A 12,088-nucleotide genomic window follows, 5' to 3' on the forward strand; every position below is an offset into this window, starting at 1 on the left:
GCAACTAATGAAGCATTGAACTTTGCATTGGAATCCGGGGATGTACTGTATGGTGACTAACATAATATAATTATAAAATAAATAAATAAAAAAAAAGATCTCTCTTGTCACTGAGCTCTGCTGCTTTGGGGGATGGGTGATGTAGCTAGAATCAATGTGTCCAGTGTCAGATTTTTTTGCTATAGCAGTGTGCTTTAACATCTCCATTGACTCCTGGACTCCCACAAAGACTCTCTCAACTGTCTCTCTCATCTGGCGAACGTCTAAATCAGTGTTCTTCAGAGACTCCCAGATAGTGACCAACAGGGCTGGATCTGGTTCATGAGCCATTTTATGGTCCACAGCTGGAACCTATTACTCAACACACAGTAGGTGTGACTTTTCATGGGTCCCTTGGCATATGGTGCTAGCAACAGAACCAATGATAAGTGGGGCTGTGGATGAGTCCTCAGGCAAACAGAACTGTTTTTAGGTTTGATGAATCAGTTGCCTCAGTAAAAGTCTGTTTTGTTTTGTCAAAATGGCTGACTTCATTCTTGAATAGCACCAGGATTTCATAGTCTTCTACCTGGATCCCACAGCTTCCACAAAGGCACAAAGATGGATGGATGTCAAATTAGTGTTATTGAGGGGAAATATGTTTGAGGGACATCTTATTTGGCCATCTTGTTGATGTCATGCTCCCTTAATTTTTCATTTCTTTGTAATGGATTACCACACATTTAGTGGCTTAAAACAACACATTTATAATTCAGCTGTTTCTGTGAGTAAAAAGCATGGATGTGGCTTAGCTCAGTCCTCTATTTAGGCTCTCTTAAGGCTGCGATTGGGGAATTGGCTGAGCTTCATTCTCATCTGGAGGCTTGGCTAAGGAAGAATCTACTCTTGAACTCATTAGGTTGTTCAAAGAGTTTGTTATTTGTAGCCGTGGAACTAATAGTGGCTCACTTCTTCAAGACCAGAAGGAGAATCTTTCCTCGTGAAAGTCCCAGTCTATCTTTAAAGGGTTTTCACCTGACTGAGTCAGGTCCACCCATGATAATTTCTCTTTGGATTCACTTGAAATCAACAGATCTCAAAATCCATTCACCTTTGCTCTATAAAGTAACCTGATCAAGGAAGTGACAGGTTACATTCTATTGGTTAAAACAAAATCACAGATTCTTCTCACACTCAAAATGAGAGAATTGTAAGAGTGTGTGATTAGTTTGGGGTCATTTTAGGGTGTGTCTCCCAGTTTTAATAATTAAGATAATGTGATAATTGTAGAAGAATTGACATGTAGAAATAGATCCATACACATATGGATACGTGAATAAAACAGATCCATACTTAAATGGACATGTGAGGTGGCATTGTGAATGACTGAGGCTGACAATGAATGATGCTGTGAGAACTGATCATGGAATTTAAGAAATTAAATTTGAAGAAGAATCAACTACATATAAAAATAAAAACAAAACTTATAGACAAAAACAATACAATATATTTATGATCTTAGGTTAGGAAACAGATTCTCAGTAGTACAAACAATAACATAAAAGGTTGATAGATTCGATTTCTTCAAATGAAGAATTCAATTTCATGAACAGATGTCATAAACAAAAGAAAAAGATAAGTCTTCCCAGAGCAAACTTTTTTCTTTTCTTTTTTCTTTTCTTTTTCTTTTCTTTACTTTTCTTTTCTTTTCTTTTCTTTTCTTTTCTTCTCTCTCTCTTTTTTTTTTCTGAAAATTGCTTGTTAATTATAAGGACTTGGCTGGCTTTTGAAGGGTATTAACTTAGGATATTTTGAAAGGAGACCAAGGGAAGATACCTTTGTGAGGGGGTGAGAAGACATGGCCATCAAAAGAAGGGCAAATCTGGAGAAATAACAGTGATGTTTAAAAGAGATTCAAAGGAAGTTTTTGGTGCCTAAGGTGTAATAAATAAACAAGGCTATCTATGACATGGAGTAAATAGTTCTTTCTGGAAACAATGCTGGGGTAAATGACGGAAGATGTGGCTGGCTAGTCTTTAGCTTTAAGGGAACTTTCTGTATCTTATTAACCTTTGTACTTCCAACTTCATGAAACACAGTATTAGCTTAATAAATTTTTATTTCATAAATATGTGTCATTGTGCTAAAAAGTAGTACTACACATGCTCTCCCAAAAAGCCTTCAATGCTTTCACATATTTTCCCTTACATTGGCTCAGGAAACACACACATACACACACACAAATGAACTATTAGCAAAGAGCAACTTGTTCTTATAATTCCACTAGGCCAAAGATGACTTTTTTTTTTTTATCTTGACGTATCAAAGAGAAGCATCTTTCAGTCCCTCACCAACTGTTTCTGTTCCATTTTCCCCTGGGGAAATAGGTATCAGGCATATTCCAGGGTGGATTCAGAGACTTCTGTGGATTCTAGATCTCTATTATTTGCCATAAGAGTCAACCAAAAACCCAGGTACCTTCGGTTTGGAAAGAATTGATCACAGAAAATCAAAACCATTCTGTTCCAGTTCATGAATTGCATTAGGAAAGCCACACATTGATAAGGGTGCATGGCTAAAACATCACAGAGAGGGGGGGAAAAGCCTACAAGAAACACAAAGCAGGAGCTGAGACTTCACACCCAAGTTGGAGCGACTGCGTCCATGGGGGTATGTGAGTGTCTTTGTTTGTGAATGTATGTGTGTGGGTATATGTACACTAGCAGAAGGGGAGCAGATAAAAAGATCTACATTTTTCTTCAGTCAAGAGCCCTAAAACCAGTGGCAAATATAATTTAGGCATGTAGTTGGCCCGTCTGAAGAAATTTCAGCCACAATTTTACAGATATAGGGAAGAATTTTTGCCTCCTCTGAGGGTTTTTCCTCCTCTCCTGTCCTCAGGCTTACACAAACAAATTAAGTGTATACAGGAACATGTGATGCATCTGGAAATTAGGACCCCATGGCCTCTTGTTTCTAATTGAGGATGAGTGGCACATTGGCTATGTGTTGGGCAATGAGCTAGAACCCACAGTTTCTCCTGCCACTGCTTCCTCGGGCATTTGTACACTCTGGAAGCTGGAATATTAGAACCATGGGGCTCTCTGGAACTGCTTCTTAGGGTGTGTCCCAAAACCTCACCAAGAACCAATGGAGTTATAGGATCAGGCCCCAGAATGTGGTCCTGACAGTCCATCTGTCTTTTATACCTGATAATGGGACATTCAGCGCACCTCTGAGTTAGGCAAAGGTGTATTTTGAGCACAGGTGTAGAGAGTCCGTTGACTTCAGGTTGAGGGGAAGCAGATAGATTTGCTAAAATGAATTGTGTGTCTGCTCTGAAATTGTCCCTCTTTATCTTTCTCAGAAACCCACAATGGTAGCTGAAGAAATTATTCAATTCTGGATATTCCATCAAGGCTGTGTTCATAACTGATCTATTATGTGTTGTTTTTCTGGCTATGTTTGTTTTCTGCTTGGCTTTTAATTGAAATTTTATGTAAAAATTAATAGGCATTTAAATATCACACATAATTCAATAATATTTCCCCAGGAAATGATGTAACTTGGCATTCATGTTAGAAAAACATCTTTGTGTCTTTTGATTACTTCAGGTTAATCATTCTGATTTCTTTGTACTGAAATGCTAATTTGCTCAAAATTTTAAGCATTTCTTGGAAAATGATCTCAGTATTGATGTTTCTATCAACCATTCCGAATATTGGTACAACAGAACACCACAAAAAATTTCTAATTATTGAAAGACAGTTTTCATATGGGCTTAATGTAGTCTCCCTATCAATCTTCTTAAGTAAAAATCAGACTTTCATTATGATCTTTTCATTAAATAAACACTAATCAATTGCTTATCATTAAGTAATGTTGGTAAACAGGAGAGATATATTCTATAACGAACCAGTTTATTGGTCTGAAAAATATATTAGCAATTATAGAAATGAATTAATAAGAGTTGTTGGGAGGGGCTCAGTGAGGACTTCCTGGTAAACTAAGTGATTTCTAAACTGAGATTCAAAGGTGAATGGAATAATTGGGATACAGGAGAAAGGAAAAGAAGAGCACCCTAAGCATGAAAAGAGATTTATTGGGCCATGGGGAAGGATCTTAGTATATTTGAGGACCTGGGGAAACTCTGATGTCCAGAGTGCAAAGACTTCCTTTGCAAGGGGCAAGAGGCATTGCATGCAGAATGGTATAGACCATAATAAAGTCATGACAATAATACGAGAATAGCAAGATGCTGGTGAAGGATTATAAGGAGAGAGATAGACTCATATTTGTGTTTTAGAATGATCCTTTTGATGGTAGGACATAGAATGGTCTAGGAAAGGGCTAGTTTTTAGGAGATAGGTGGGGAACTGTGATAAGATCTAGCACTTGTGGGGAAAGGAATTGAGAGCAATGCAGGAATTGAAGAAGGGAAAAGGAGGAGTCACAGGTGGCTTCTGGATTTCTGTCTTGCATAGTGAGAAGGGCTTGGCTTTGGTGAGAGAAAAGCAGGCATTGATGTGGGGGAAGATGATAGTTCAGGTATGGACATGGTGAGTTTCAGGTGCCAAAAGGCTGAATTCAGCATGTTGAAAAGTGAAGGTCAAATGGGAGGAGGGGGACAGACATGCTCTCATCAGGAGGTTGCCCAGAAAGGACAGAAATATAGATGATTTTGGAATAAAATGTCTAATGTATTAAACATGCACCCTGTCCTATCACTCAAAGAATTTTATGGAATCTCTAGTAACAACTCTTTTATGGGGTGTCTTTGCTGTAGTAGGAGGAAGTAGAATGTCATAAATGATTTCTTCTGTTTGTTTTCTGGGTTGACACAGCCTAACTGCTGGAGTCATGAAAGGATAAAATCAACATAAAAATATCAAATAAAACATAAAATACAAGGTTGATAAGCTAAAATCATGCTATAAAAATAGAAATATAAAATTGTTACACAAATTTATATATGAAAGTTTATGATAGCTCTGTTACTATTGAAAAAGCAAAATGACTATGGATCTGCTTGAGGGTGGATTTTATTGTGTTACCCTTGATTTTAAACATGAAACATACAGATGGATTCAAGCAATAATACTTATCAAGTAATGGTCTGTCACAGAATAGACGTGCATGTCTGTTTCCTCTATGAAGTAATATGTTTGTGTGTCTTTTCCAGTGACCAGTAAAACGTCTTGCACAGCCATGGATAAAATAAAGTCTGTAAAAATTAAGTTTAAGAACACCAGCATTTTGACCTTTTTTCACAATTTGACTATATTGTATATTTTTATCCAAGTCATACATTTAATAAAATTATTTCCCTGAATTATGTTTTAATTAAAGAAAGTTGTTTTACTTTTGACAATGTTTTATTACAGGTGATTATGTTGTCATGACCATATATTTTGAATTGAGTAGAAGAATGGGATACTTCACTATTCAAACATACATTCCCTGTATACTGACTGTGGTTTTATCCTGGGTGTCATTTTGGATCAAAAAAGATGCTACACCAGCAAGAACAGCATTAGGTGAGTCTCAACTCTCCCACCATTTTGTATAATATTAATACAGAACTACTCATAAAAATATTTCCAGTGAGAGACCTTGTTCAAATGTAATTGATCTAATTTGAAGGCTCCATAAACTGTGCTTAGATTGTTTCAAGTAGTCAAATTAGACTCTTCTTTCTGACAATATAATTCCAAGTGTGCCAATTAAAATACATTGGGTTAGAGATTAAGAACAAATCAATTGCATCATCTGATACTATGCTCTAAGGATGATGTCATCATAAAAATGTAGTCACATCCTGGGAATCTGACACACTGAAAAGTCTCACTGCATTAGTGTAAAAGAAACACAACTTTTCACACACTCTGAGGACTAAAGACATAACCGTAAAATAGTCTCTCAATAACAAAAGTTCTGATTGTGTATAGCAACTTTACCATCAAGCAAGAAAGTGATCATTCTTTTCAGCTATAATCTACACACTAAAGCTCAAAGTCTTTTCATGAATTTTCCTCTGACCCCCAAAGTCCTCTTAATAAAACCCTAAATTTCAGTGGTTTTAGAATTGTGCAACATTTTTATATCAATTTTTCTTTATGATAGGAATATTACCCAACTTTCAATATTTTGATTTGTGAAAACAGGTAATACATAAGACTGAATATAGAGGTTGTTTTCCCTGAAAAATATTTTACAGAAAAGAGGGAGTTCCCCCAATTTCAAAATCCTTGAAAATCTCTCATATTACATGGTGTTTTTTTCTGTATTTGTTATTCTTTGTTCAACCAACAGAGTACTGTTTGAGCAAGATAAACTAACTTGTCATAACCCCACCAGTGTTAGTTTTGCATGCTTATAGAAAATAGATAACAGAACTGGTAAATCATCCAGCAAAGTTATAACACAAATTTAATAACAATTCTTGGGGTTATGACTGCACAATTGCAAACACCAGCTGTCATAGTAAGCATGACTTTAAAAAATCAGCTTCTAAATAGTATAATATATAGTAATGTTTGCATAAATTGAAGCTATGAAAGTCCTGTCACCACAGTGACATTAAGGAGATAGAGATGCTAGAACTGCTTTAGGATAATAGATTTACAGTCCAGAAGAGTGGAGAAATTAACACCAGAATATTTTGTTAAGACACCAGAAAAAGCTGTTCCTTAGACTAAAGGGGTACTCTAGACCTTCTTTAAATAAATCTTAAACCAAGCCATAACAAGATCAAGGAGAACCACCAGTAATTAACTGTCATAAGAAAGCATATAACATGGTTTTAAAAAGGATAATATACTTCATAACCTTTGTACTGTATCACCCACAATATTGAGTATGAAACAAAAAATTAGTAGGCATTCTTAGAAGCAGGAAAATGTGACCCATGATCAAGAAAAAAATAGGCAATATAAAAAGACAAATCTGGTGTTGAATCAGCAGACATGAGCTCTAAAACAGCTGTTATGACAATGTTAAAGGACTTATGGAAAAATATGCTAATGAATGAACAGGTAGATAATCACAGCAGGTAAAGTATATTAAAAAGTAAACTCTAGAATGGAATGTATAATAGTTGAATTGAAAATTTCACTAACTGGGCCTAATAGTAGATTGAAGATGGCAGGGGAAAAAAAGGTTGTGTATAATTTAAGACCATCATATAAAATATAAAATATCTAATCTGGAGAGGGATAAAAAGATTTTTAAAAATGAACAAAGCCTCAGTGATTTGTAGGACAATATGAAGATGTATAACTGCAACTGGGGGTTCCAGAATGAGAAGAGAAAATGAATGAGATAAAAAAAATTTTAAGAAATGAGGTTAAGTTCCATAAGAACTTAGGAAGAAAGGAATAAAGAAAGGGGGGGGTAATCAGGAGCACACGGGGCGGCTGGCAGCATTACAAACACAAAGGACAGAGATGCGCAGGCCCTGGAAGTGAGGGCTGGGATGCCGGGTGTGGGGTGCACATCCTGGGATGCTGCAGGGTTGAGCAGCACCAACAGTAACAGAGTTAAAGTGTCCAGAACATCAGTGGAGAACGATCCGTGATCCCTCTGTTCTGAGACAGAGGCTGAGATTCGGCCACTGCTGCTCTGGCTCTCAGAAGAGGCACAGCAGACCCCCAGGGAAAGCCACCAGAGAACAAAAGCCTGGAAATACCGGCTCACAGTGTGCCCATTCCCATCCCCCCTCGCAGGGGACATGGAGACTCTACCGAAACAGGGTTGCCTGAGTATCGGCGCGGCAGGCCCCTCCCCCAGAAGGCAGGCTGAAAAATCAAGAAGCCCACATCCCGGGGCACCTGGGTGGTGCAGTCATTAAGCACGTGTCTTCGGCTCAGGGTGTGATCCTGGCGTTCCGGAAAGGAGTCCCTCATTGGGTTCCTCCGCTGGGAGCCTGCTTCTTCCTCTTCCACTCCCCTGCTTGTGTTCCCTCTCTAGCTCATTGGCTCTCTGCAACATAAATAAATAAAATCTTTAAAGAAGAAGCCCACATCCCTAAGATCCCTATAAAACAAGGGCACACGGCCTGAGTCCTGGTCAATAATTTGGGCTAGACAACCCTGCAACCTCTCCTCATCAGAATGACGAGAAGGAGAAGTGCCTCCAGCAAAGAAAAGACAATGAGTCTGTGGCCTCTGCCACAGAAATAATGGATATGGATGTAACCAAATTATCAGAAATGGAATTCAAAGTAACAATGGTCAAGATGATGAGTAGACTTGAAAAGAGTATTAACGAAAATGTTAATGAGAATATAGAATCCCTAAGGGCAGAAATGAGAGTGAATCTGGCAGAAATTAAAAATTCTATGAGCCAAATGCAGTCAAAACTAGAGGCTCTGATGGCCAGGGTCACCGAGGCAGAGGAATGCATTAGCGAATTGGAGGAGGGGTTAGTAGAAGAAAAAACAAAAATTGAGGCTGGACTGGCCCATGAATGTAGGTTACGGGAGATTAATGACTCAATGAAACAATCCAATGTCAGAATCATCGGCATCCCTAAGGGGGTGGAGAAAAACAGAGGTCTAGAAGAGATATTTCAACAAATTGTAGCTGAAAACTTCCCTAATCTAGCGAGGGAAACAAACATTCGTGTCCAAGAGGCAGAGAGGACCCCATCCAAGCTCAACCATGACAAACCTACGCCAAGTCACATCATAGTACAATTCGCAAATATTAGATCCAAGGATAGAAATTTCTCACGTACCAAGGCAAAGTTATCAGAATTACGTCAGACCTGTCTACACAGACCTGGAATGAAAGAAAGTGTTGGGGGGGCATTTTTAAAACTCTTTCAGAGAAAAACATGCAGCCAAGGATCCTTTATCCAGCCAGGCTGTCATTCAGAATTGATGCAGAAATAAAAACCATCCAGAATTGCCAGTCATTAACCAATTTCATAACCATGAAATGAGCCCTACAGGAGATATTAAGGGGGTTCTATAAAGGTTAAAAGGCCCCAAGAGTGATACAGAACCGAAAGTCACAACCGATACAAACAAAGACTTTACTGGCAACATGGCATCATTAAAATCATATCTCTCAGTACTCAGTCTCAATGTGAATGGCTTGAATGCTTCCATAAAATGCCACAGGGTTGCAGATTGGATAAAAAGAAATGACCAATCCATTTGGTGTCTACAAGAGACTCATTTTGAACCCAAAGATACATTCAGACTGAAAGTAAAGGGATGGAGTGCCATCTTTCATGCAAATGGACCTCAAAAGAAAGCTGGGGTAGCAATTCTCATATCAGAAAGATTGGATTTTAAACTAAAGACTATAGTTAGAGACACAAAAGGGCACTATGTTATTCTTAAAGGAAGTATTCAACAAGTGGATATGACAATTATAAATATATATGCCCCCAACAGGGGAGCAGCAAGATACACAAGCCAACTCTTAAACAGATTAAAGAGACATATAGATAAAAATACATTAATAGTAGGGGACCTAAACACTCCACTATCAGAAATAGACAGAACATCCTGGAAAAAACTAAGCAAAGAATCAAAGGCTTTGAATGCCATACTTGACGAGTTGGACCTCATAGATATATATAGAACACTACACCCCAGAACCAAAGAATACTCATTCTATTCTAATGCCCATGGAACATTCTCAAGAATAGACCATGTTCTGGGACACAAAACAGGTCTCAACCGATACCAAAAGATCAAAATTATCCCCTGCATATTTCTCAGACCACAACGCTCTGAAATTGGAACTCAACCACAAGGAAAAATTTGGAAGAAACTCAAACACTTGGAGAATAAGAACCATCCTGCTCAGGAATGACTCGATAAACNCTCAAGAATGACTCGATAAACCAGTAAATCAAAAAACAATTTAAACAATTTATGGAGACCAACGAGAATGAAAACACAACAGTCCAAAACCTATGGGATACTGCAAAGGCAGTCCTAAGGGGGAAATACATAGCCATCCAAGCCTCACTCAAAAGAATAGAAAAATCTAAAATGCAGTTTTTATATTCTCACCTCAAGAAGCTGGAACAGCAAGAGAGGGACAGGCCTAATCCACTCACAAGGAAGCAATCTGGAAGAGATGGAGGCTTTCCTAGAAACCTATAAACTACCAAGACTGAAACAGGTAGAAATTGATTTCTTAAACAGGCCAATTAATTATGAAGAAATTGAGTCAGTGATAAACAACCTTCCAAATAACAAAACTCGAGGCCCGGATGGTTTTCCTGGGGAATTCTACTAAACATTCAAAGAAGAAATAACACCTAATCTCCTAAAGCTATTTCAAAAAATAGAAACAGAAGGAAAGCTACCAAACTCATTCTATGAGGCCAGTATTACCTTGATCCCCAAAACCAGGCAAAGACCCCATCAAAAAGGAGAAATACAGGCCGATTTCCCTAATGAATATGGACGCCAAAATCCTCAACAAGATCCTGGCTACTAGAATCCAACAGTACATTAAAAGGATTATCCATCATGACCAAGTGGGATTCATACCTGGGATGCAAGGGTGGTTCAACATTCGCAAATCCATCAGCATGATACATCATATCAACAAGAAAGGTCTCAGGAACTGTATGATCCTCTCAATTGACGCAGAAAAAGCATTTGACAAAGTACAGCATCCTTTCCTGATTAAAACCCTTCAGAGTGTAGGGATAAAGGGGTACATTCCTCAATCTCATAAAAGCCATCTATGAAAAGCCTACAGCAAATATTATTCTCAATGGGGAAAAGCTGGAAGCCTTTCCCTTAAGATCAGGAACACGACAAGGATGCCCACTCTCGCCACTATTATTCAACATAGTACTAGAAGTCCTTGCAACAGCAATCAGACAACAAAAAGGGAAAAAAGGTATCCAAATAGGCAAAGAAGAAGTCAAAAATGTCTCCCTTCGCAGATGACNACATTTCTCAATCTCATAAAAGCCATCTATGAAAAGCCTACTGCAAGCATTATTCTCAATGGGGAAAAGCTGGAAGCCTTTCCCTTAAGATCAGGAACACGACAAGGATGCCCACTCTCGCCACTATTATTCAACATAGTACTAGAAGTCCTTGCAACAGCAATCAGAAGACAAAAAGGGATCAAAGGTATCCAAATCGGCAAAGAAGAAGTCAAACTGTCTCTCTTTGCAGATGACATGATACTCTATATGGAAAACCCAAAGGAATCCACTCCCAAACTATTAGAAGTTATAGAGCAATTCAGTAATGTGGCGGGATACAAAATCAATGCGCAGAAATCAGTTGCATTTCTATACACGAATAACGAGACTGAAGAAAGAGAAATTAGGGAATCCATCCCATTTACAATAACACCAAAAACCATGCGTTACCTTGGAATTAACTTAACCAGAGACGTAAAGGACCTATATTCTAGAAACTGTAGATAACTCTTGAAAGACATTGAGGAAGACACAAAAAGGTGGAAAAATATTCCATGCTCATGGATTGGAAGAATTAACATAGTTAAAATGTCCATGCTACCCAGAGCAATCTACACTTCCAATGATACCCCAATCAAAATATCGAAGACATTTTTCAATGAACTAGAACAAATAGTCCTTAAAGTTGTATGGAAACAGAAAAGGCCCCGAATCGCCAAGGAAGTGTTGAAAATGAAAAACAAAGCTGGGGGCATCACAATGCCCGATTTCAAGCTATACGATAAAGCTGTGATCACAAAGACAGCATGGTACTGACACAAAAGCAGACACATAGTCCAATGGAATAGAATGGAGAAANAGACCAATGGAACAGAATAGAGAACCCAGAAATGGACCCTTGGCACTTTGGGCAACTAATCTTTGACAAAGCAGGAAAAAACATCCAGTGGAAAAAAGACAGTCTCTTCAATAAATGGTGTGGGGAAAATTGAACAGCTACATGCAAAAGAATGAAACTTGACCACTCTCTCACACCATACACAAAGATCAACTCAAAATGGATGAAAGACCTCGATGTGAGACAGGAATCCATCAAAGTTGTAGAGGAGAACATATGCAACAACCTCTAGGACATCGGCCAAAGCAACGTTTTTCATGACACATCTCCAAAGGCAAGAGAAACAAAAGATAAAATGAACTT

At 38.1% G+C, this 12,088-nt stretch overlaps 1 protein-coding gene across 2 annotated transcripts in view; it reads left to right on the forward strand.

Moving 5' to 3' along the window:
- The window catches only part of GABRG3 (gamma-aminobutyric acid type A receptor subunit gamma3), a 721,008-nt gene that overhangs the window by 679,866 nt on the left and 29,054 nt on the right, over positions 1-12,088 (forward strand). For both annotated transcript variants that reach the window (XM_034667987.1, XM_034667988.1), the window contains exon 7: positions 5,364-5,516. In XM_034667987.1, coding sequence (XP_034523878.1) covers positions 5,364-5,516 — 153 coding nt within the window. The remainder of the gene's footprint in view (positions 1-5,363; positions 5,517-12,088) is intronic.

This window comes from Ailuropoda melanoleuca, chromosome 9 (assembly GCF_002007445.2).
Source record: "Ailuropoda melanoleuca isolate Jingjing chromosome 9, ASM200744v2, whole genome shotgun sequence".
Taxonomy (NCBI): Eukaryota; Metazoa; Chordata; class Mammalia; order Carnivora; family Ursidae; genus Ailuropoda; species Ailuropoda melanoleuca.